The sequence below is a fragment of the Elephas maximus genome, chromosome 13 (assembly GCF_024166365.1).
Source record: "Elephas maximus indicus isolate mEleMax1 chromosome 13, mEleMax1 primary haplotype, whole genome shotgun sequence".
NCBI lineage: Eukaryota > Metazoa > Chordata > Mammalia > Proboscidea > Elephantidae > Elephas > Elephas maximus.
In genome coordinates this window covers 38,929,842-38,956,899 of record NC_064831.1, presented here as the reverse complement: position 1 = coordinate 38,956,899, position 27,058 = coordinate 38,929,842, and the positions used below count along the sequence as shown (strand labels likewise).

At 44.1% G+C, this 27,058-nt stretch overlaps 1 protein-coding gene across 1 annotated transcript in view; it reads right to left on the bottom strand.

The window, feature by feature from the left end:
* ZNF827 (zinc finger protein 827) overlaps positions 1-26,504 on the bottom strand; it is a 204,967-nt gene extending 178,463 nt beyond the window's left edge. The window contains exon 1 of the mRNA XM_049905426.1: positions 25,975-26,504. Within this exon, the coding sequence (XP_049761383.1) occupies positions 25,975-26,017 (43 nt within the window). The 5' untranslated portion in view covers positions 26,018-26,504. The remainder of the gene's footprint in view (positions 1-25,974) is intronic.
* Between the last annotated feature and the right edge of the window lie 554 nt (positions 26,505-27,058).

Here is a 27,058-nt window from a genome sequence, read left to right as displayed (position 1 = left end):
TTGCCAGGCCTTTTTTCCTAGTCTGTCTTAGTCTGGAAGCTCCACTGAATCCTGTAGTTTTAGCAACACACAAATCTCCAACGAGAGACGAGTGGTGGCTGCACTTGAGGTGTACTGACTGGGCACTGAATCCAGGTCTCCCCAATAAATGGTGAGAATTCTATTGCTGAACCACCACTGCACCCCAATAGACACTCCAGGAAAAGAAATCATCTGGCATGCATACATATGGCCCAAGTGGCCGCAGCCATTCGCTATTCCTCGTTTTTAGCCTTGCAGGAGGCTATAAACTGCCTCATGTTTGTATTTGAATAAGCACATCAGTTATTACTCACCTTCTAGAACTATCTGTAGTTCCCCAGCTGCAAATTCTTTCACGTATTGTAAGAACTTAATTAACTAGCTTAGGAGACCTGGTGGTGCAACAGTTAAGCATAACGGCTGGTAACCGAAAAGTTGGCGGTTGGCACCTACCTAGTGGCTCTGCTGTAGAAAAACCTGGCCATTGTCTTCCGAAAAGATTGTGGCTATTGTTGTGTGCGGTGGAGTCAATTCCAACTCATAGCGACCGTATAGGACAGAGTAGAACCTCCCCGTAGGGTTTTCAAGGCTGTAATCGTTACAGAAGCAGACTGCTCCATCTTTCTCCTGCACAGCCGTAGGTGGATTAGAACTGCCGACCTTTCAGTTAGCAGGTGAGCGCTTAACAACTCTGCCACCTGGTCTCCTCCCGTAAAGATTACAGCCTAGAAAACCCTAAGGGGCAGTTCTACTCTGTCAAATGGGGTCACCATGAGTCGAAATCAACTTGACGGCACCTAACAACAGTTAACTAGTTTAGCTTCCACCACAAAAGAGGTATTTGAAAAAATTTGAAAGGAGGGGTGAAAATGTATCGGGTAATTTAAGGTTCATTTAAGGAATACAAGTCTGAGAAGATTTTTGATGTGAATATGCTCGGCTAATCAGGCTTTTTAAAATTTTAATCTATATGTTTTGAAGTTACTTAGGGAAAGTCAAATTTTTGGGGTAATTCAATTGTCAGTATTAAACAGTACTAAAACCTCTAAAGCGAAGGTTAGCAATCTTTTTCTGTAAACGGCCAGATAGTAAATATTTGAGGCTTTGTGAGAACCATACAGTCTCTGTCCCATATTCTTGTTTGCTTTTTGTTGTTGTTTGTTTTTCTAACAACCTTTAAAACTGTAAATACCATTCTTAGCTCAAGGGGCTGCACAAAAACAGATTCTTTTTCTTTATAATCAAAGCAGAACAATGCTTTAAAGCAGTATTAAAATTCAGTTATATGGTGACAAGTTCCATCATCCTCTTTTTAAAGTAGCCACTTGTGTGAGGTATTAACCACCTTTGCGCCTCGGCTTCCTCATCTCTAAAATGAGCTATTAGGAAAGATCACTGACTTATAAACCACACACCTCAGGGAACCCTAGATCCTAAGGGAGGCATGATCCTCTACCTATTTCTCCCTCCACCTAGCAAACATCTAACCAGCACAACCCTGCTTTCATCTTTTCTACAAACCAGAGATCTCTATAAAAAGCAAGGGATCCACTGATTTTTTTTTTTTTTTAAGTTTTAAATACACTTTACTAGATGATCTCAGGAATTCTCCTTGGTGCTAAACTCTACAAATTCATAAAAAGGATCATCAATCCTTTTTCAATCATTTTATTGGGACGTAAATGTCAGGCATCGATGGTTCAATGGTAGAATTCTCCTCTCCCATGCAGGAGACCCAGGTTCAATTCCCAGCCAATGCACTTCATGTGCAGTCACCACACCTGTCTGTCAGTGGAGGCGTGCATGTTGCTTTGGTGCTGAGCAGGATTCGGAGGAGCTTTCGGACTAAGAGGAACTAGGAAGAAAGGCTTGGCAATCTACTTCCAAAAACCAGCCAAGGTAAACCCTATGGAGCACAATGGTCCGGTCCACAACCAGTCATGACAATGGCTCGGGACAAGGTAAAGTTTTGTTCCGCTGTACATTAGTCGGGACCCTACTCAATGGCAGCTAACAACAACAAGGGTCAGGCAGACAAAAAATGTTGTAAATCCTATATTAAAGTACTTAAATGGAGAGAAGCGAAAGCAAGAAAGGTTTTATTCTGAGGTGCTACCTTGTCCTTATTTAGATGTGTGGAAATCTACGAGATAGCCCCATCTGAGGGTTCCCAAGTCCCATACAGGCTAATAAGACAGTTAATTCTCACATTGCTCTGCTTAGGGCTCTGGAAAAAAAGCAGGATGGTTTCATGGTGGAAGGAGCACAAAGCTGAGACTCAGAGACTTGGGTTCCACTCTGAATTGGGGATATACTGAGTTGTATAACAGAACCCTGGTGGCGTAGTGGTTAAGTGCTATGGCTGCTAACCAAAACGCTGGCGGTTGGAATCTACCAGGCACTCCTTAGAAACCCTATGGGGCAGTTCTACACTGTCTACAGGGTCGGTATGAGTCGGAATCGACTTAACGGCAACAGGTTTGCTTTTTTAGTTATATAATAAGGTGGCCTGGTAGCACAGTGGACAAGACCTTAGCTGCTCATCATAAGGCTGGCAGTTTGAACCCAGCAGTCACTCAGTGGAAAAAAGATGTGGCAGTGTGCTTCCATAAAGATTATAGCCTTGGAAACCCAATGGGGCGGTTTCACTCTGTCCTAGAATCGACTTGACAGCAATGGGCTTGGGTTTTCTGTTTTGGGGTATAACTCCTGGTGTTTAACAAAAATTGGAAAGCCTACTATGTACTAACCTGTAGACTGGGTTTTGGTGACACAGTGATGAACCAAACAGAAGTGGTACACTCTGCCCCCCATCACTCAGATCCCACATCCATGAAAAAGGGTAACAGCACCTGCTCTCCCTCCCATACAGGGTGGTCCTGTAGCTGTGGCAAAACATTTGCAAACTGACAGCATTAAACTAGGAAACTACAGATTCTTCTCCTTTAAGTAAATAAAATATACAGAACTTCAAGAATGTACCAAAATCAAAAAAAAAAAAACCCATTGCCGTTGAGTCGATTCTGACTCATAGCGCCATTTCTCAAACTGAAAGAACTAAAGAGAAAATTCAAGCCTCAGGTTGCAATATTGAAGGATTCTATGGGGAAAATATTAAATATCGCAGAAAGCATCAAAAGAAGATGGAAGGAATACACAGAGTCACTGTACCAAAAAGAATTGGTTGATGTTCAGTCATTTCAGGAGGTAGCATACGATCAGGAACTGATGCTATTGAAGGAAGAAGTCCAAGCTGCACTGAAGACACTGGCGAAAAACAAGGGTCCAGGAACTGACGGAATATCAACTGAGATGTTTCAACAAACAGATGCAGCACTGGAAGTGCTCACTCATCTATGCCAAGAAATTTGGAAGACAGTTACCTGGCCAACTGACTGGAAGAGATCCGTATTTGTGCCCACTCCAAAGAAAGATGATCCAACAGAATGTGGAAATTATCAAATAACATCATTGATATCACACTCAAATAAAATTTTGATGAAGGTCATTCAAAAGCACCTAACAACAACATATCTTTACAGGGAGCCTTGATGGCACAGTGGTTAAGAACTCGGCTGCTAATCAAAAAGTTGGCAGTTCAGATCCACCAGTTGGAAGCCTATCGGGAAGCTCTACCCTGTCCTATGGAGTTACTACGAGTCAGAATAGACTCGACAGCAAATTTTTTTTTTCTTTAATCTTTACCGAAGCAGACAGCCACCTCTTTCTCCTGCGGAGTGGCTGGTGGGTTCAAACCGCCAACCTTTCAATTAGGAGCAAAGCACTTTAACCACCATACCACCAAGGCTTCTTTCCAAGAATGTACCAAACTGATAAAAATAAGGCAACAATTTGGTTTGCATAGCAGGAAATTGTTCATAGAGCATGAGGCAGCATGGCAAAATAAAAAGGGACAAGCTTTGGAACAAGACACTCCTACTCAAATCCTGCCCTGCTACATTCTGGCAGGACACCTCCAAGCCTCTTCTCTCCTTTGTAGAATAGGTACTAATGCCCGCAACTTTGCAAAGCCCTTGTGAAGGTAAATCAGAGTTATGTAAGTAAACCACCTGGCACAGAGTTGGCACTTAACAAATAATTTTTCCCTTTTCCTCCCTCCCAAGCACCTAGAAATCTCAGATGTGAAAACATTATGTTTTAAATAGTAGGGCCTGCTTCAGAACTGTTGGTATTGCTACCCAGCTCTATATCACAACCACCTCAACCAAAGACGACAGGAAACTGCTGGTTGCTAAGACCATGGACTCCAGATACAGAATACGCCCAGTCATCAGGAAAATCTTACAGTCTTGGCAGTTTGAGGACAGAAAGAGAACAACGGCCAATAGCTGAGGGAAGACTCTACAGTCTGGAATGTGCCACAGACTTCCAACCACAAAAATTCTCTCTTGCTCTCAGACTGTGGTATCCCCCTGTGGCGCAGGCCATGGCCTTCTGCTCTTCTCGGTAAGTATCCTGCGGAAGCACATGATATCCCTGAGCAAGCCAAAGAAACCCATTGCCGTCGAGTCGATTCCAACTCATAGCGACCCTACAGGACAGAGCAGAATTGCCTCATAGGGTTTCCAAGAAGCGGCTGATGGATTCGAACTGCAGACCTTTTTGGTCAGTAGCTCCCCATGGCTCTTAACCACTGTGCTACCAGGGCTCCCTCTGATCAAAACCAAAAAAAAACCAAACCCAGTGCCGTCGAGTCGATTCTGACTCATAGCGACCCTATAGGACAGAGGAGAACTGCCCCAAAGAGATTCCAAGGAGCGCCTGGTGGATTCGAACTGCTGACCCTTTGGTTACCAGCCGTAGCACTTAACCACTATGCCATCAGGCTTTCCTCTGATCAAAAATATCCTTTAAATACAGAAAACTCCAACACTGGTGTCCGTAAACTGTGTCCAGCCATCCCTAGGCCACATTCACATGAATGTCCACGGTGCTGCTCATCACCTCCCACCCTCGTCCCTGGTTGTATAGCTTGGGCAAATTGTGTTCTCATTTCTGAAAGAGCAAGATGGCAGATGTTCTCCAAAGTCCTTTCCACCTCTAAAATCCTTTGATTCTGTGACCCATCCTTAACTTCATTCATTCATTCAGCAATATTTATGGAACACTATCTCTTCAACTCTGTGACCCATTCTTAATTTCATTCATTTATTCAACAATGTTTGTGGAATACCTATCGCTTTAATTTTGTGACCTGTCCTAACTTCTCCCTTTATTCATTTATTCAACAGTAGTTATTGACCACCGACTATATATACCAAACAGCCTTGGCAGCACAGTTGTTAAGTGCTTAGCTGCTAACCGAAAGGTCGGCAGTCAGAACTCACTGGCCACTCCACAGGAAAAAGATGTGGCAGTCTGCTTCCATAAAGATTACATCCTTGGACACACTATGGGGCAGTTCTACTCTGTCCTACAGGGTCACTATGAGTAGGAATAGACTTAACGGCACACAACAGCTATATATACCCAGGTACTGTTATGTACAAGAATATACAAAAACAAATGAGGTAGCCAATGCCCTTAAAAAGCTCAGAGTCAATAAGGACAAAGACAAGCAAACAACTGTAACACAGTATGGGAGATACTGCCTTAGAGCTGTGCACCAGGTGCTATGGGAACCAGAGGAGAGGAAGCCTAATTCTGCCCAGTAGACGGAACAATGGTGGAAGAGGAGGGGACACAAGAAAGGCTTCCCAGAGAACTGAGGGGAGAAGACTGAGTAGGAGGTTATCAGGCAGCGCACATGGTTGAAGACATTCCAGAAATAGGGAAAAGGGGAAAAGAGTATACCAAGGCAAGGAGGTATAGGCATGGTGGCTTGCAGAACAAATAACTCAACATGAATGAAGCAAAGGTAAGGGGGCGGGGGGGCAGATAATAAAGTGCCTTCTATGCTTTGCTAATGGGTACAGTCTAGAAGTGCAAACTTCATCCTTATAGTGAATGCCTAGAAGATTCTAAATAAGAGATTATCTGGGTTACACGGATGTTTTTGAAAGACTACTGTAGCAGTGTGAAAACTGGATTAGAGGCCGAGGAGGGGTGGGGGTGAGATCGGGACAAGAAGGAAAAAAAAGATGTAGTTCGGCTACAGTTAAGAGCTACGGCTGCCAACCAAAAGGCTGGCAGTTTGAATCCACCAGGTGCTCCTTGGCAAGTGTATGGGGCAGTTCTACTCTGTCCTACAGGGCCACTAAGAATCGGAATCAACTGGACAACAACGGGTTTGAGTTTTTAGTGAGACAGAAAATAACAGTGTAAACTAAAGCAGTGCCAGAGGGAAGCAGAATCAACAAGACTTAGTAATCATTTCAACCGGGGAGGAAAGGGTGGCACCTAGCATTTATACCCAGACTTTTCTCTGTTGGGAGAGTGGGTTAATGGGTAGTGAGAATGGCAACCCAGAAAGTGAACACAAGAAGACCAGAAATGCCCTCAGTTCCCCAGACTGGAAAACCTCAGCATCTCTGTATGCATCTATGCACCCTCCAAGGTAAATCAACCCACTGGAGCTGTCCTTCTCCAACAGGGATGCTGGGGGGACAGAAAGCCACAAGCAAATACAGAGCATCTTCACAGGGCAACAATTTTACGTACATATTTGTGGGAAAGAAAATTTATTGAAGTTTATTGAGACCATGACTTTTATCTTAAAACATACGCATATACATAATAGAATACAGTGCATAGTTTCATCCAAATTTGTAGAAAGAACAAGAGACTTCAAAAGTACTGCAAAGAAATGTCACAGAAGCTGTTCAGATTAGTTTATGGGGCCCTAAGGGTTCCCTTTCTTCAGGGTTCTCTGCCTTTGGGGTACTTCAGTGAAAATATACCTTAAGGTGTTCATTCTAGCATTATCTAATACAGCTAAAGAAGCTCAAGCTCCAAGGCTCAGCATTTCTGTGACCATGTGGCTGCCTGCTTCAGAGCAGTGGTTCTCAAAGTGTGCTCCATGGACCCGTAGGGGTCTCTGAGACACTTTCGGGAGCCCTCAAGATCAAAGCTGTTTTCATAACAATAAGATGTTATTTGCCCTTTTCACCGTGTTAACACTTACGCTGATGATGCAAAAGCAACGGTGGGTAAAACCGCTGGTGCCTTAGCACAGTCAAGGCAGTGGCGCCAAGCTGTACACGTTGGACTCTGCGCTGCCACACGCTCACGGTGAAAAGAAACGAAACACAGAAACCAACAAAAATTGTGACCGTTTCACTGAAGAATGTCTTTGATGAAGCAGTTAAAATTATCGATTTTATGAAGTATTGATCTTTGAGAAAACATCCTTTTAGTACTGTCTGTCATGAAATGGCAAGTATGCAAAAAGCATTTCTGCCATCAAGGAAGGAAGGTAGCTGCCTCAAGGAAGAGGACATACGTGACTGTTTGAGGTGGGAGCTGAAGCAGCCAACTTTTTTTTTCATGGAACATCATTTTTACTTGAAAAGTAACCAACTTAAACTATAGTCATTCATATTTGGGCATTTGGCAGACTTTTTTTTGAAGATGAATGAAGTAGGGCTCACACTTGAGGAAAAACTGATAGTATTTGTTGCCAGTGATAATATTTGAGTTTTCGAGAAAGAATTAAAGTTTTGGGAAACATGTACCCTACACTAAACTTGATAGTATTTAAAGAGTTTTCAGATACAATCAGTGGTGATATTAACAAAGGTATTTTTTTAAAGATCTACATAACTCAGTGAGCCAATATTTTTCACATGACCAATGTGTGATGTTACATGCACAGTGATCTATTCAAAGTGAAAGATAAAAAACTAAATCCATTGCCGACTCATACCGATGAATTTTAATGTAACAGAACATGAAAAGTACACTGAAATGTACTTTTCAGATTCTACACTGCAACCTTTTTAAGAAGTTAGCTCTTTCTAACTTTTGATGTAGTGTCAAAGAAGAATAACCATAATTATCTGAAGAGGCTATGACATATCTGTGTGAGGTCAGATCTTCTTGATTAACTCATCCAAGATAGCATATTGCGATTGATAAAAGGCAGAAGTAGATATGAGAATTTAGTTGTCTTCTATCGAACCAGCCATTAAAAAAATTTGCAAAAACTTAAAATATCAGTCTTCTCACTAAATTTTTTTAGATATATTTTTCATTTACAATATGCTATTTATAGTTAACATGTAATGGGTTGTAGTCATGATTTTTAACAATAAAATATTTAATTTCTCAGTTTTAATTTCTAATATGGTATCAATAGATATAATGTATGTAAGCAAAAATTTTTTTGAAGTCATCAATAACTTTTAGGAGTGGTAAAGGGGTCCTGAAACCAACGTGTTTGAGAACGAGCCACTTAGATAAATTTACACTCAAACCAAAGGAGTCCCCGGGTGGCTCAAACGGTTTAGTGCGAGGCAAGGCTACTAATCAAAAGGCTGGCAGTTAGAACCCACCCAGCGGTGTCTCGTAAGAAAGGCCTAGTGATCTGCTTCTGAAAGGTCACAGCCACGAAAAACCTTTGGAGCATAGTTCTACTCTGACACACATGGGGTCACCATGAGTTGGACTCAACCCAATGGCAACTGGTTTAAAAAAAAAAAACACTCAAACCAAAGTACATGATATTCACAGAAACACTGTTCATAACAGCAAAAAGCGGACACAAACCAAACACTCGTGTTCTGTTTCTACAGTGTAACAGAAAACAGTGAAAATGAGCGAACCACAGCTACAGGGACCAATGTGGATAAACTTAGAAGACAGTGGTACAGTGCAAAACCACGGTGCAGAATGCACGTAGTATGCTAGGATTTTTATAAATTCCAAAATCAAGCAAAACTAAATAACATGATAAAAGTATAAAGAACAAACACAGGAAAGGATAAACAAAATTTAGGATGATGGGAACCCACAGTACATGGAGAGGTTTAACAGTTTTGAAACTTGTTCGATTCGGGAGATAGATTTACAGATACTTACTTTATGATTATTTTTCATTTTATATGCACATATGTTAAATGTATTGTTTTTTGTAAACAGCAGCGATTAATAACCTTCAAAGGGAGGTGCTGCAGCAGAGCTTTCCTTGCCATAGTCAGGAACCAAAGAGGGAAGGAAGGAGAAGTGGCGAGGGGAGGGAACCCTGGCTGAGGGCTCTAGCACCAGCCCAAAGAAGCCATAATAAGTGGGTGCACCTCTTCCATTGGCACCTTCAGGGGTCTCATCCCACTGCCAGCCATCCAAATTAGGCTTCTCAACAGGTCTCCCTATCTGAAAAGGTCCTTTCCAGACTAATGGACCACAGCTACCACAGCCTCCACAAGACTGAGTCCAGCACAACTAGGTGGTGTCCGGCTACCACCACTGACTGACAGGGATCACAATAGAGGGTCCCGGACAGAGCAGGAGAAAATGTAGATCAAAATTCTAACTCAAAAAAAACCCCAGGCTTACTGGCCTGACAAAGACTGGAGAAACCCCGGGAGTAAGGCCCCTGGACACCCTGTTAGCTCAGTAATGAAGTCACTCCTGAGGTTCACCATTCAGCCAAAGATTAGACAAGCGCCATAAAACAAGACTAAAGGGGCATGCTAGCCCAGGGGCAAGGACTAGAAGGCAGGAGGGGACAGGAAAGCTGGTAATAAGGAACCCAAGGTTTAGAAGGGAAAGTGTTGACATGTCGTGGGGTTGGCAACCAACGTCATAAAACATTATGTGTACTAACTGTTAAATAAGAAGCTAGTTTGTCCTGTAAACCTTCATCTAAAGTACAAAAAAAAAAAAAAAAATCATATTCCAGCCAAAAAAAAAGGTCCTTTCCTCCTTCAGGCTATCATCCTCCATCTCTATTACCCCAGTGAAAGAAACTGTCACATTTCACAGTTGCTTTTTGCATTATAGCCAAACCACCAAACTTAGCAATCATAATCTCCGTACTGTATTCTTCCTACCTCCTATCCTTATGCAAGGAAACCCTGGTTGCGTAGTGGTTAAGTGCTACAGCTGCTAACTAAAAAGTCGGCAGTTCGAATGCACTAGGCGCTCCTTGAAAACTCTATGGTGCAGTTCTACTCTATGTCCTACAGGGTCGCTATGAGTCAGAACTGACTCGACAGCAACGGGTTTCGTTTTTTGTTTTTATCCTTATACACCACCACCTGTCTGTCAGTTTGTCATACTGAGGTGGCTTTGTGTTGCTATGATGCGGGAAGCTATGCCACCAGTATTTCAAATACCAGCAGGGTCACCCATGGTGGACAGGTTTCAGTACAGCTTCCAGGCTAAAAGAGACCAGGAAGAAGGGCCTAGCAATCTATTTCTGAAAATTAGCTAATGAAAACCTTATGGTTCACAGCAGAACATCGTCCAATATAATGCTGGAAGACGAACCTCCTAGGTTGGAAGGCACTCAAAATACACAGTGGTGCAGCAATGGAGTTGAGCATACTGGACCAGATGGTATTTTGTTCTGTTGCACATGGGGTTGCTATGCGTCAGAGCCGACTCAATGGCAACTAACAACAACAACAACAACGCTTACACCACCAATTTGGCCCCTCCAACTCAGTGAGGTCCCTTCTCTTAGTGCCTCCTGCATACTTTTTATTTCAACCTCTTTTGGCTAATGTCACTTCTTCAGCTTGGAATGTTCTCTCCTTTCCTCTCCTCTCCAGGTCTAAATCCACTTTGTCATTTCACCACCAGGGTTCCATTTCTTCCTTTAACCCTTTCCCTTCAAGTCGATTCCAACTCAAAGCAACCCTATAGGACAGAGTAGAACTGCCTCAAAGGGTTTCCAAGGGCAGCTGGTGGATTTGAACTGCCGACCTTTTGGTTAGCAGACACAGCTCACCGTCGCTCTTAACCACTGCGCCACCAGGGCTCCATTAGGATGCTTTAAACATCACTGATCTGGCACAGTGGTTAGGCGTTCAGCTGCTAACCAAAAGGTCAGCAATTCCCATCCACCAGCCACCTCTTGGAAACCCTACGGGGCAGTGCTACTCTGTCCTATAGGGTTGCTATGAGTTGAAATCGACTGAAAGGCAACAGGTTCCGGAATCTCCAAGAATCTTTACCCCATCCGTTTTCCTCCGCCTTTCCTCAACCATTTACACATCTAATTCATATTATATTGGCTGGTACTTGTTAGCATATTGATTTGTACTTTATCCTCTGTGATGGTTTTGTGTCAACATTTAAAACAACTGTCAGTGGAGAGTGCATTCTATACCACTTTTGTGAGCCAGGTCAATGCTCAAAACTTTTCCTTAGTGAATAAGCACCAAGTGGGGAACACAACTCTCAGCTATCAAATCCTTATTACTTGTTCTAACATGACACCAGGTATGCTGCCATATATTCTTCCTCCCAAAAGGTTTTCAAGTCAATATATCGAAAGATGCTTCTCCCCACTGTAGGAGCGGATTTCCTGTTTTAAAATGGAACCCAAGCAAAGCAGTATTTGCTTTACAGAATTCTTTTTTATGGTACCAAATGATTTTAGAGTTCGATCTTTCTCCTCTTCAACCCACTGCACATGACTTGGAGTCCTTAGAAAACTACCCCTAACAGATGGCTGAACTACCTTCTTCATAAACATAAGACATTCTGTTTCGTTTTTGCAGTTTTCATTATTCAATAGGTCCTTAATCAAATCAAAGTTATCATCCCTGTAACTTCTACCCTACTGGTCCCAGTCTCTGTTTAATGCTCAGCAGTTCATAAACTTATGAAAATACTTTATCTGCTTATCTTTATGTTTCTCTCTTGCTTCTCTCATTTGGCTTTGAACTTCCTGAAGACAGGGACCATACTTTATTCAGCTGTACATATGCCTAATTGCTGGCACACAAAAACTCTGTTACTTTTTGCTGAATGAATAAATAAAGTATCAGTTTTCAGATAGGAGCTGAGAATTTTGGATGAATGACAGTTCAGAGTGAGTGTACTCCCTTTATCACTCAACAGGCCTTTGGAACTTGAATGTAGCTACCATGTGTGATTTTCATCCACCCCTACTCCTTTCTTCAAATTAAGCACTCCCAATTGCCTGAATAATTAATTCCTCATGATTTCAAGAGCCTACAACAGTCTAGTTGCCTCCCTTCTGGTAAGTAGTTTATCAATTTTCCCCCATTAAATTGGGGCACCCAATCTAGGATTCAGTACTACAGATGTGATCTAATCAGTTTACAAGAACAATGTTGCCGCCCTTATCCTGAATGTGGTACTCAAATTAACTCAGCTAACTCTGCTGAAGTGCATCCATTTTTCAAATGAAGGCTGAATTTTAAATACCGCTTGTTGGTTCGCAGTGGTTATCTCTGGGGTTACTTCACATTTTTCTTTAAACATTTCTACACAGTCTTAATTATTTATGGTAAGCATGCACCACTTTTGTCATTAAAAACCAACACAGATTTAAAAAGATAAATTAGTATGTATCTGTAATTTCTATGACTCTGTGGTTCTAGCCTTAGGGGGTACACCAAGTCATAATGAAAACACCTGGGCTTTTCTTTTTTCACCCCTCCTGTTTTGTACAAATGTTTCACCTATCAGCAAGTATTGAGTAGCCACTGGTGCACAGCACTTGTCTCTAACTACGATCTACTGGTCTAGCCAACCTAAACCCTACTTCTGCGTTGTGAAATGTCTCTCTTCCTATAAATGTCAGAAAGCAGCTCACTATAATTTGATTTCGCTCTTTCTTAAGTTCAGATTAGAACCCATTAAGTAATGATTTGAAGTTTGCTTTCCCCTAAAAGGGAGAAATTACACTAGCACATTTCAGGAATGTTTCCTGGAGCGTAGGGTCTCCCACACTTTGTTTCCTCCCAAATACAGCTGTGTTTCGTGCTCCACAGAGGACTGTTGGGTTAACAAGTTGGGCCAAACAAGCAGAGATTAGAAAACAACTCATAATTCTAAGCCATTACACCAAGGCAGTGTTCTCCATATGGAGTGCCTAACCCGAACCCCAGAAAATGCCACTGCACGTGACTCTATTATCCTCTGCTTGGTCTGAAGTCTAAAATCGGAATCTTAAATCTTTGAGGAAAGAAGTGTTATTGGCAACATCCATTTCCATGGATCACAGAGCTGACACGTTCCATCGGCACCCAAGGGGTCCTCCTATACAGAGGAGGTTGTTGAGAACAGTTTCAGGTGACAAAGGCGTGTCTTCTAGTTGTGAGATTCCATTAAGATTTCACAGACCTCAGAGCAAAAATGGCAGTACCTGATAACAGTGACCTCAATCTAGTGTATTCCTTTCCCTGTGGCTCAGTTTCCACTTCTGTCCAATTGGGGAAGGAAGGAGCCCTTCCCTGCCTGCCTCATAAGCAGATGATACAAGTGAAAGTGCTTTGTAAACAATAAAGCAACATCTAAATAGAAGGTTTGGTTAATGCATTATTATCCATTTTACAAGATGAAGCTATTAAATCCTGGAGAGGTTAAGTGACCTGCCAAGGTCACAAAGCTAGTAAGGAACCCTGGTGACAGTGGTGGGAGAGCGTGACAGAGAAGGTTGGAGTCTGTGTCTCCTGCCTGGTCCCTGAGCCTCTGGTTTCAAACCTGAAAAAGTCAGAGTCAAGTCTGAGTTATTTTTAGGGTTTAAGACTCTAACAAATTATCGTCAATAAGCTGTCCAGGCTCAGCATCACATGTCTTTGTTTTTGGCTGAAATGACATCACCTGAGTGTGGGAGCTCTGGTTAGCTCAGGGGTCCTCGACACTGGCTACACATTAGAATCACCCAGGGAGCCTTTTAAAAAACGTCCATGCCTAGGTTCCACTCTGGGCCAGTTAGAATCTCTGGGGGTGTATGTATTTTTAAAATCTCCCGGGTGATTCTAATGTGCAGCCAGGGTTAGAATCACTGGGTTGGCTGATGGTGATCAGAAACTGCTATGTTTGAAATAGCTACGTTTGCTTAACTACACCGTAGAGTTACAAGAATCCTACCCGGGATCCTTGGTTGCAAATGAATTCAAACCTCAGTGTACTAACATCAGCATTTACTGTGCACTTACTAGGGGCCAGACACAGGTCTAACCATCTACATGTATAAACTTCCTCAGTTCCCACAGGACCTAAACTGTCTCCCCCATTTTACACAGGAGAAAACGGAGGTAGAGGACTGTACTAACTTGCTATGATCATGGCTGGAACGTGGGGGGCAGGATGCAAACGCACTGATCCGGTGCCCCCGTGTTGATTCTTGATGAAAATAAAACCAGTTGCTGTGGAATCAATTCCGATTCATAGGGACCCCACGTGTTGCAGAGTAGAACCGAGCTCCATAGGGTTTTCACACCTGTGACTTTTCAGAAGCAGATTGCCAGGTCTTTCTTTGGGGGTGTGGCTCTAGGTGGGTTCAGCCCATCAACCTTTGGGTTAGTAGCCAAGCCCATAACTGTTTATGACACCCAAGGGACTCCCTACTTCTTGATAGTTCCCTAGAAGGTGGTTTGCAATACCTTCACCTAGGTGATGAATTAAAAGATCAAAGAACGCTGGAGAATGTTGAATAATCCAAATGCCTGCAGGGGCCGTGAGGGAAGATACATGAGGGAGGTAGGCAGGTGTACACCCATATGGGAACATGGCAGCCGAGTGGTAGGAACAGTGGCAGACTGACGAGCACATGCCTGGAGTAAGGGAGACAGCCGCCAACGACTACAGCAGATTGCTGCCATGTGGGGAGGTGGGCCCAGTGCTTCCAGCTCCTCCAAGTTTTCAAAAAAAGCTAAAAATGTGGACTTTTATGTAAAAGCTCCCTTTTCCAAATGTTATCTTGGTTTTTCAAACATACGGTGTGGGTCAAAATACCACAGTAGGCCAGCAGCTTGTGACCTCAGATATGACCTATTGACCTCATCCCCTCGCTCAATCCCTCACTTAAGGTAGATGGCCAGCGAGCGAGCAGTCACCCCACCGTGCTCTCTTGAATTCGTTCTCTGGGATTAGAAACTGCAGACCCTGTTTTCCTTCTTGCTGTGCAAAATTTTTCAACTATTAACCTACGTAACACATAGAAAGCCCAGTATAAATTTCCCCCAGGTAATTTTAATCAGCGGACGGCCTATTGAATACATGAATGAATAAATAAACATTTATTAAATACCTATTCTCTCATTTGAATCTCACTACAAGTCTGTGAAGGCGGATTTACTATCCTCACTTTATGGTAAAACCTGGTCATAATTCTTAAGATTATTACACAATTCAAATCATATAAACAAAGGAACTCATCCCTACAATGAAAGTCTAACGTAATATTGTTGGCCTATGAAACATGCATTAGTCAAGCCCTGCAATAATAGCTTTATAAAAGAATTTTACTCTATCATACTATTACTCATCATTCTAATGAGATATACAGAAAAAGAAAAACAAAAAACATCTAAACTAACATGAACTTCTAGGTTAGAAATGGTGCAATGGTTAAGCATCCGGCTGCTAACCAAAAGTTTGGTGGTTCAAGCCCAACCAACAGCTTCGCGGGAGAAAGACCTGGAGATTTGCATCTGTTAAGATTACAGCCTTAGAAAACCCTCTGGGGCAGTTCTACTCCAACACATGGGGTCTCTATGAGTCAAAATCAACTCAACAGCACCTAACAACAATAATCGCAATGTAAACAAACTGAAATGTGTATCATATACTTAATAACAGGTAATACTTACTAAGCTCTTTCTATGCACCAGGTACTACTCAGGCATGCACGTGTGTGTGTAATATTTCTATTTATATATGCACTCACTTCATCCTTAAAATAACCCTTCTGTACAGGCACTATTATCACTATTTAATGATGAGGGATCTAGGGCACAGAGAAGTTAAGTAACTTGCCCAAAGTCACACAGCTAGTTAGTGGCAAGGCTGGGATATGAACAACCTGGCACATGTTTGTACTCTTAAAAGCTACATTATAAACTTAAAAAGCACATGTTCTCTGTTTTTACATTAGTCAGACCATATACAATAGACATAGTGAAAAGAGGGTAGAGTCATAGATGACATTTCCTCCCTGTCATTACAAAACAAAACAAACAAAAGAGCTTCTTAAGATATACCACCAGGCAACAAAAGATACTACCACTATAAAACTTCAGAAAAATCTCTCACCCTCCACAAATACAGTAGCTGGTTTCAAAAGCTCAGATAAACAAAGTTCTGCCAATCAATCCTATAAAAGATCATTTCTTCTGGCCTTGTCCAGGCCCCTCTGAAGGCCAACTTCTTCAGAGCACTCAGAACATTTCACCCTGAGATCTGCATCTCTCCCTTCCCTTTCCTTTTTCCTCCACACCACAGCTCTAACAGGGTTAATCGCTTTTCTGATCCATCTAGAAATTACCAGAGAGAGTGAGTGAGGTTATTTTACGGTCTGCTTTTTCAGGCCCAAGCCACAGAGAAGGTCCGTGCGTTTCTTCCTTGCCAACAGGTAAAACTTTACTGAATTTGGATTTTGTTAAAAACAGAAGCCAAGAGTACCTAAGGCTTGGTCACGTAAGACCTCTAGAGACGGAACTTCGGTGGTCGTAGTAGTGGAGGCTAAATGGATAATGAAAACAAGACCCTTTTTAGGCACACAGACTATCTGCTCAGTCTACTTCAACCCTGGGCCAGTCTGTGCAAAGCAGAGTCGCTAACAGCCAGGTTCTGGTCTCAGGCTGTGGGCGTGTATCACTCTATATTTTATAAAATTAGCTACAGTGTAGTGTGTGTGTGTACCTACCCACAGTGAAGCCGGCTTTTATAAAATAAACAGCAATATGCACCCATGCAGCTTAAGACGGTTATCAAGTCAAAGTTTGATTTTAATGTAGGAAACTACCTTGTAACTACAGCAATGCTATCCCAAGGTGGGTCCTTGGAGAATGGTAAGAGTCATCTGAGAGGGTTCTTGCTTCAGCACCTAGTCCTAGACTATCCACTAATATCATAAAAATGTAATTTACAGACAGAGGATGGAAATACAAAACTTGCTCATAAACAGAAGGGGGAAAGCAGCTAGAAACTTCAGCCCATCGAGTAGTCTTAGCTCTTTCTAAGGTCTGTGCTTCACACATTATTTCCTTATAAAATATGACAAAAGACATCTGAGCTACCATGAACCATAAAGTGTTCTGTACACTTATCCCTAGATGGTATGAATTACTGAGCTACACCTCGCACAGCAGGCGACCAAGGAGAGCACGTCAGAGACAGGACCCAGCACTGTCACTTACGATCTATACCTCTAAAACGGGATGCTTGGGGTATGTTAATAAAGGCAAAATAGTGATGAAATCTTATGGGGGAGAAAAAACACACATCTTAATAACTAGGCCTCATCTGGATTTCTTTTCAATAAGAGAAAACCCAAAATCTATTCCTTCACCACAAAGCCCACGGTCCTGTAAAATCTTATGCTAGAAATCCTTTAACGCCCCCAAAATCCTATTTTGCAGGTCATGCTCTCATTGTCTTGTTCTAGGATGAGTCTGATTAAATTACAGAAAATTACTAATACATCACTCAGAACAGAGAGATGAGCTCCCACCTGTTCTGTTCATTTTTCCTTCCTTCTATCCTAACACTCCAGCAGATACTTAAAAAGAAAGAATGGAGGAGGACATGGCAACTTTAAATGAGGAAGGCTCAAGAATAAATTAACCTACTCTCAGGAGTTTGATGCCCTTCAGCTTTCACAGATGGGCATTACTGACCAGCCACAGAAACCAGGGAAACTTTTTATGGAGCAGCAATTTGGGCTCCACCACTGTTAATCGAGTACCTTGTCATCTTTGAGTCTCAGGATACCAATTTGCATATGAGGTGACCAGGGTTAGTAATACTGGATGAGAGCTTCCTCTTTCATGAAACTCACTAGCCAGATACAATTTAAACCCAAACTGTTATGATTACTAAGTAAGCTGGTTTACCAATCCAGCAGGCACTGTGCATTTCTATTCTGGTCTTTTCTACAAAAGCATCTTGGCATTAATAGGACTAGGTGTACTTTAAACCAAACTGTGACCCCAGGAGAAGCTTGCCTGGTTACTCTACCAATACAACACTCTCCCATGGGTGTTGCGGCAGCCTTTGGCCATCTAATTCTACATGTCTCACAAGACAGGGACTTTCCACACCTCCCTAGGAACTATCCTACTAGATGCCATTCAAAGATTCTAAAATCTCAAGTGCATAGTGAGCTCTAACAACTGGCTGAAAGCTGTCCAATTCATACTTCTCCAGCATGATTTATTAACACTTTGTGCAGAGAGACTTGTCAGCTCACACCAGCTGTGTCAACGCCAAAGTGAGATGGCAGCACGCAGATAAATTAAAAATCAACTTTTTTTTTTAATCAGAAATTACTTTGAAGCATTACAAGGAATGTGGTTTTGACTATCGTCCTCATTTTAATGCGAAAGCTCAGTGCTACCTAACTTACCATAAGGAACACATGCACGGTGTTCTTTTAGGAGAATGTTGTTGTTGTCAGGTGTAGCTGAGTTGGTTCCGACTCATAGCGACCCAACATACAAAAGAATGAAAACGCTACCTGGTCCTGCACCATCCTCACAATCGTTGCTGTGTTTGGGCCCATAGTTGCAGGCACTGTGTCAATACATCTTGTTAAGGGCCTTGCACAGTAGTTTTACCCAATGTTAATACGTCAATTGATTTCCTGACTGCTGCTTTCATGGACATTTATTGTGGATCCAAGTAAGATGAAATCCTTGACAACTTCAATCTTTTCTCCGTGTATCATAATGTTACTTGTAAGGATTTTTGTTTTCTTTATGTTGGAGGTATAACCCACACTGAAGGATGTATAGACTTTGATCTTCATCAATAAGTGCTTCAAGTTCTCTCTGTTTTCAGAAAGCAAGGTTGTCTCATCTGCATATCACAGGTTGTTAACTAGTCCTTCTCCAATCCTGATGCTGTGTTCTTCTTCATATAGTCCAGCTTCTCAGATTATATGCTCAGCATACAGATTGAGTAAGTATGGTGGAAGGATAAAATCCTGACACACACCTTTCCTGATTTTAAGCCACACAGTATCTCCTTGTTCTGTTCCAATGACTGCCTCTTGGCCTATGTACAGGTACCACATGAGCACAATTAAGTGTTGTGGAAATCCCATTCTTCGAAATTTTATCCATAATTTGTTATCCACACCGTCAGGTGCCTTTGCATAGTCAATAAAACACAGGTCAACATCTTTCTGGTATTCTTTGCTTTCAGCCAAGATCCATCTGACATCAGCAATGATATCCCTCATTCAACACCATCCTCTGAATCCAGCTTGACTTTCTGGCAGGTCCCTGTCAATTTACTGCTGCAACCCTTTTTGAATTATCTTCAGTATAATTTTACTTGCGTGTGATAGTAACGATATTGTTAAATAATTTCCACATTGCACTCAATCACCTTTCTTTGGAATGGACACGTGTATTAATCTCTTCCAGTCAGTTGGCCAGGTAGCTGTCTTCCAAATTTCATGGTATAGACAAGTGAGCACTTCTAGTGTTGCATCTGTTTGTCGAAACATCTCAATTGGTATTCCATTCATCTCCCAGAGTCTTGTTTTTTGCAGCTTGGACTTTGTCCATTCCATTCATCTCCCAGAGTCTTGTTTTTTGCAGCTTGGACTTTGTCCTTCAGGGCTGTCAGTTCTTGATCATGTGCTACCTTCTGAACATCGACCAATTCTTTTTTGTAGAATGACTGTTTGTTCTTTTCATCTTTTTTTGATGCTTCCCGCTTCATTCAATTTTTTGGCCATAGAATCCTTCAATATTGCAACTCAAGGCCTGAATTTCTTCTTCAGTTCTTTCAGCCTGAGAAATGCCAAACGAGTTATTCCTTTTTGGTTTTCTAATGCCAAGTCTTTGCACGTTTCATTATTAACACTTTGCTTTGTCTTCTCGAGCCACCCTTTGAAACTTTCTGTTTACTTCTTTTACATCATCATTTCTTCCATTCGCTTTAGCTACTCTACATTCAAGAGCAAGTTTCAGTATTTGAAGTACTGGTGGCACAGCTTATAGCATCACAGCAACATGCAAGCCACCACTATATGACAAACTGACAGACAAGTGGTAGTTTAGGAGAATAGATATGCATTATTACCAAGTATTAATCCAGACTGCTGCTCAATACCTCAGAATCATTAGCTCTGACTGACCCAAATCCACTGCTGTCAAGTCAATTCCTACTCACAGCGACTCTATAGGACAGAGTATAACTGCCCCATAGGGTTCCCAAGGCTGAAATCTGCAGAAAACAGTCTGCCACACCTTTCTCTGGCAGAGCAGCTGGTGGGTTCAAACAGTCAACCTTTCAGTTAGTAACCGAGCATTTTAACCACTCCTCTCTCTGGCTGACAGGAACAATAAAATATTTTGCTATTTCAGACTCAAAATTTTTCCCACATAGTTTCTGCCATGGTTAGTCAGGTATTGTCTGGTCACTGCAAAAATTAATAAGCATAAATACGGAGAGATAGTTAAATCTTCTACAGTTTCTCTTTCCTCAGACATGTGTTCCTGTGGTTGTTAGCTGCTTTCCAGTTGGCCCCCCGACTCATGGGGACCCTATGTGTTACAGAGTAGAACTGTTCCAGAGAGTTTTCTTGGCTGTAATCTTTACTGAAGCAGTTTGCCAGGCCTTTCTTCCACACAGTTGCTAGGCAGGTTCAAACTACCAACCTTTAAGTTAGCAGCTGATCACAAACCACTTGTGCCATCCAGGCTCCCATCAGACATGAAGACTGATAATTAAAAGTCTAAAAATAATGGATTCTGCTGCTTTTCAGTCATTTTGCTTCTCTATTTTACTAGACAGAAAGAGAATTTTTTTAAGTTTTATGAATGAAGAACGTAATCATCTGTTCTGGTCTTGACCCACAACTGAGTTAACAATGAAAATACTGGAAGAGCAAAACAACTGTTTTATTAGCTTTTCCTTTGTGCCCCCTCCCTTGGGAATAGGCAGCAGGCAAGTTGCCAAAGATAAACATAATAGCATCTAAACTCATACACATTTATGGGTAAATTGAAGCTAACGAGAAAAATCTTAAAGGCTCTGATGGCACCAATGATGGAAGGAATTAAAACGCAACAGACAGAGGAGAAAGCCCTTCCTTTTCCTGCCCCTCTTCAGTTTGTGATCCCAAATAAAATAATGTTCATAAAGTGCCCAGTCCCATGCCTAGCAAACGGCAGCAGTCTTAGTTTTCCTCTTGCTTGCTGACAAACAATTTTAAGGATCAAGTTTAGGGCTCTGCTAAAGAAAATTTCATGGTATAGCTCAAACAGCCTCTAGGACACTTTTTGAACATGGCATTTGACCTTGCTAGCAGAAAGAACTTTGTAAAAAAGCCATCAAAAGCAGCAGAGTCATACTTAAATCCTAAAATGATAATTGCTACACCAAAAAAAAAAAAAAAAAAAAAACCTGTTGCCCTCGATTCCAACTCATAGGGGCCCTATAGGACAGAGTAGAACTGCCCCAAAGAGCTTCCACCAAGCCAAGCAATAAAGGTTTTCGGTAATAATTTTTAAAGCCAATCCTCAAAAAGAATATAGGTTTAACACCCTTTTGGGAGATCACCTCCAAGAGCTAATGAAAAACTTCTTTTTGCTTTGTAGACAGTAGGACCACCACTCAACTGTGGAGGACACTTTTTTTTTTTCTGCATATGAATTAGGCCCATATAACAAAAACCAAACAAAACAGAACAAAAACTTCAGAGGCCCAGGAGGAAATGACTGTGTAGAATTTTAAATCAGAAACCTAAAGCTTAGGTTAGTAGTGTCAGGTTAAAGGCTTGCCCATCCCCAAAGCTAATTCGGTTCTGAACAGTCCCATGGGTGTCTAGTTGAACAGAAGGAGCTAGGAAACCTTAGCAGGCCGAAGCCCAGCCTAGGGAATTGCTGGGACACCGTGCCAGGGGCTGAGGCTCACCCCAGACTTGGTATCAGATAATACCAAGTGCTAGACTGGATTTCCAGGACTAATCCACTCTAGGGTGGAACTTCCAGGTTCCTTGGTGTTCTGTGCCACAGAGCGGGAGGGCAGTGGGCTTTGTAGATCCAGTCTGTGCCTGGCTAGTATCATATTTAATAACAGATAAATAGATTCAACAAATGGAAACAGTGCACAGGTCACAGTGGTTTATGCTTAGATATCTTTAGTTGTATTGTTGGGGGGATGCAGAAGCAAGAGGGGAAAGCATCCCAAATTTTCTACAGATTCACGTTTTACAAGCTTCTCTTTTTGTATTTTAACCTTAACTTTTTAAATGTGTGTTTACAGGTTCCTCAGATTCTTAAAACCATGTATCAACAGTGGCTGTTCACAACTTTTGTACTTATTTAGAAGGGCTCTTTGGCTTCAAGAACAATTTACCCATCTCATTCTGAGTACCCCCACACACACAAAAAAAAAAAAAAAAAAAAAACAAACCTGTTACTGTAGAGTCAATTCTGACTCATAGCGACCCTACAGGACAGAGTAGATACTGCCCCATAGAGTTTCCAAGAAGCACCTGGTGAACGTGAACTGCCGACCTTTTGGTTAACAGCCATAGCTCTTAACCACCACACCAACAGGGTTTCAGAGAGCCCCCCACACCCCCACATTATACACATCGCTTCTTTCTTTCAGGGTCAAATCTTAACTCTGCCCCAATATAACTTCTTAAAATCCTGCGATGACTTCCATTACAGCAATTTGAATCCCTACCCAGATTTGAATCCCTAGATTTAGTGTATTTTAACTTTAATACAGAACAGTTCTCTAGGAAAAGAAAAATCCTCCCCAAACAAAAACAGAGTTAGCGTTAGAACTGGGACTAAGGCCCACAATTCTATTCTGCATTAAATACAAATTAACACTAATTTTATAAAAGACGGTATTTATTAAATCTCCACACCACTAAAAATTTCTTCAGGATTCACTAAGCATTTAGTAAGCTTTGTGTTACTGTGACTGAATTGCAAAATACACCATTTGCCCAGAAGCTACTTTTAGCCCAAATGAAATTGCCTACAAAACACGTGTAAACCACGGGAAGAAAACGCAGCGCATGTCCACAAAAATCCATTCAACGCAAAGGTAAGTGGAAAAGCTTCGCAAATTAAGGCTTCCCCTTTCAAAACTGGAGGGACGTTTACACTGTTTCCAAGAGGCAATTGCTTCTTACTTCAGTGAAAGTGCCTTTATGCGACTGGGAGAAGGAGTTTTTTTTTAAGTGAGTGGCTAACAGTATCAGAGAACAGGATGGGAGAACCCACTCTCAAAATATAACTTAATCATCAGGCACCAACGTGCAGGAGAGGCCCATCAAGCACTCGAGCTAAAATGGAGCCTGAATTTCCTCTCAGACAGAGAGGGTAGTCGCACCAGGTCAGGGTCAAGGTCACCAGCAGGGCAGGCTGCAGCTGCCCGAAAGCGCTACACACCACGGGAGGGAAAGCGTTCCATCTCCGTCACAGCCGAAACAGAAAAATCCCTTCTCCTCTCCCACCCTCCCTCTAACCCCGCCAACAGTTTGTTTTTTTTTTTTTTTTTCAAAGCAGATGGAGAAGAAAGGAAAATGACCAAATAACCTCACCGCCCTGGTTTTCACATACAAGCTCATCAGCTCCCAAAGTTGCCATCTAAGGGCAAGTTCGCAAAGAACACTGAAGCCCATTTTGTCTGAGCAGGGGAAGCCTCCCCCGGCCCCCCCAGGATTCCTGCCTCCTCTCCCTCCTCCCACACACCCCCGAAAGGAGCTGGGAACTGTGGCCGGCCGGCCATGTGCACACACACACTCTTCCACCAACTGCTGCGAGTTTTCTGTGAATCGCAGCGCGGAGCCTCCCAACTCGCCCTTCCCAACTCCACCTCCTTCTCCTTCCTCACACAGAATTTCCCTACACACTCAGCCGCCTGAGAGTGATTTTATGTGCATATATATTACATATGTGATATTATCCTCAGAACCTCTAGCGGGCAGACGAAGAAAGGACTGCACAGGGGCATTTTTTTTTTTTTTTTTTTTAAAGGAAAGGAAAAAAACCACACACACAACCCAAGCCCTGTGCGTCGACTCCTGCGTACCGGGAAGGAGAAAGAAAGAGGAATGTTTGCGGAGCGGGCTGCCTGCAAGTGCCCTTGCTGGCCACTTCGGCCACGGCCCGGGTGACACGGAGCGGCGGGGGCGCCCGGCCCGAGCAGCCTGCGCCCCCTCCCTGTCCCCCGGGCGGGCACCGCCGCGGATATTTCGCGAGGGGGAGATCGATTGCGCTGCCTGTCTGCAGCGGAAACGCACACGCTCACACACAACCCGAGCCCGAGACACCATAACCTTAACCCTTCCCCCACCCTCCGTGAACTTCAGGTGACCGACCACGTCGGCCTGACACGCGGGCGGGCGGGCGGGCGCTCCGGCTCCGCTCCCGCCCCCAGCCCGGGTTTTGCAGGATCGGGCGCAGAGCAGGGCCAAACCGCCGGGAGAGGGGAGCAGTGGGGGGGGGGGGAGAAAAATTGACCCTCCGTCTCCCCCGACCCCTCCCTCCGGCGCCTCCGGCGTCCCCTCCTCCCGGTCACCCCGCCCCATGCCTTCTCCCCTGCCCCCTCCTCTGTGCATTCAAGGAGCCGGGCGGCCCCGGGGGATATTTTTAGTTGCTTCTTTCTCCTTCACTTTTAGCTTTAGCAGCATCTCGGAACACTCAAAGCGGAGAAAGATTGGGGGGGGGGGTGAGCTGGAGAGGGAGTGGGGGGAAAAGTTAAGAGTCTCGCAAAGAAAAGCAGGAGGGAGGGCAGAGAGCGACCGGGGGCGCGGGTGGAGGAGGGGAAGGGGACCGGGCCGTGCTGGCGGGTATGAGTCTCCAGTTGGTGTGTGTGGCTGCAGCCGGGGAGGCTTGTGATGCACTTTAGTCCTGGACTCTGCTCAGGCTCGCCGGCCAGGGAGGTCTGAGAGCCCGAGTCTCGCCCGGCTCCGTCTGATCCGACTGACCCCGCATTTTATTGCGGCCAGGAGCCCTGCTCCTCCCTCCCCTCGGCTCTGCAGGGACCTCGCGCGCCGCGAGCCGCCCTGCCTCCTGCCTCCGCCTCAGCGCAGCTCCCGCACCCCACATCCGCCCGCCGCTGCCCGGCCTCGCCCCCCGCCCGGGCGCCCCGCGCCCCCTGCGCCCGGGCGCGCACCCTGCCCGGGCGCCGCGGGAGCAGCCGCCCGGCGGCGCGTGTGTCCCCGTGTGTTTGTATGCGGTGCCCCCACACCCTCCCCAGCCTCTCCCGCCTCGCCCGCCCCCGACTCCCCTCCTCCGCCGCCGCCTCCACCTCCGCCTCCTCCTGCTCCTGCCGCCGCCGCCGCCGCGGGCTCCGGGGCCGACCAACCCCGGCGCAACCTTTAGCCGGAGACGGACCTCTCCCTGGATCCCGTCCCCGGCGGGCGGCCGCGCGCCCTCGCCCCGACACCCCCAAACGCCATGTCACGGCCCCCAGCCCTCCGCGCGGCCCGACCCTCCAGCACTGGGAACCACAAGGAATTTTTTTTTTTAAGATTCCAACCTCTCCCCCCACCCCGCGATAAAAACCCCGGCATCCACACTACTCCCCACCTCTCTTCTCGCGCCCCCTACCCCCAGCAACCGGAGTGAGAAGGTGGAAGGGGGAGGAAAAGGGAAAAAAGCCCGATCTCAAGGAAAAAAGAGGGGGGGTGAGAGAAAGAAAGAAAAAGAGAGAGAGAATAGAAAGGGCACGGGGCTGATCATCACCAACATGGCTGCCTCAGCATAGACCTAAACGAGGAGTAACCCGGGCTGTGTCTTTGTCAGTTTCACCTCTGTAACCCTAAACTAATGCAGAAAACAACGGAGGAGGCTGCGGAAGGGAGAGAGAGGAGAGGGAGGGCGAGAAAATGGCACGAGAGGAGGTGGAGAAGGGATGACTTACGTGAGGGAAGGCGCTTGGGCTGCTCCTGCTTCCTCCTGGGCATTTTCCCCCTTTTCTCACATTCTCCTCCTTGGTTAATGTGAGATCAAATAAACCCCCGTGGGGGCAGAGGCAGACACTGGCAGGAGCGGGGAGGTAGTTGGGGGGCGGGCGGGCGGGCGGGCAGGGGGAAACCCCTTCTCTCCGGTGTGTGCAATGGGTTGAAGCTTGTTTCCTGGAGCCAGAAGAGGGGTTTTCTTCTTTTCTTTCCTTTCTTTTTTTTTTTTTTTTCTTTTTCTTTTTTTTTTTAATTTTTGGTCGTGCACCTGGCTTGTCCCCGAGCGTAATATTCTTCAATGGAAACGGATCTAATAGGTGTGAGTGTGTGTGTGTCCTATGCTCGCGTGTGTGATGGGAGGTATAAATAAATGAGTGCCGGTGCGGCGGTGTCTATGGCCGCGCTCTGTGTCTCCGAGCCCCTAACACTAATGTCGGGATCAAAGGGCAGCGGCGGCGGCAGCACAGCTCACAGCTCGCTCTCTTGCTCTCTCTCTCGCTCGCTCGCTCGCTCTCCTCTCGCGCTCTCTCTCTCTGTCACACACACACTCACACACACACAGAAGCACAGACTGAGGGAAAGAGCGAGAGCTAGACACACACATACACACACAGAGAGCAAAGAGGAAGGTGCCCTAAGGCTCCCAGGGCGGACTCAGCCTCGGATTTGCAACTGCTCAGTCGGGAAAGAATGGGGGGCGCGCGCGCGGGGGTGGGATGGAGTTCTTCGAATTTATCCCGCTAGTCGCCGAATCGAGGGGGGAAAAAGTTTTTCCCACTCTTCAAACAACGGTTAGTTCATTATTCTTACTGGTTTTCAAAAGTAAATAGATTTGTCTCTTAACTTTCTTTTGTTTATTAAACTACACTTTGTTCTGTATAAAATTTGTCGGGCTTTTGTCATCAAAAGAATTACTCTCTCACCCCATCACCTTTAGTTTCTGGTAGTTGCAGTCTCCCACACACTCTCCAAAGACATTCCAATAAAAATAATGTTAAAAATAAAAAAGATAACATATGGTGAAATCAATAACTAGGTTGATGGCGT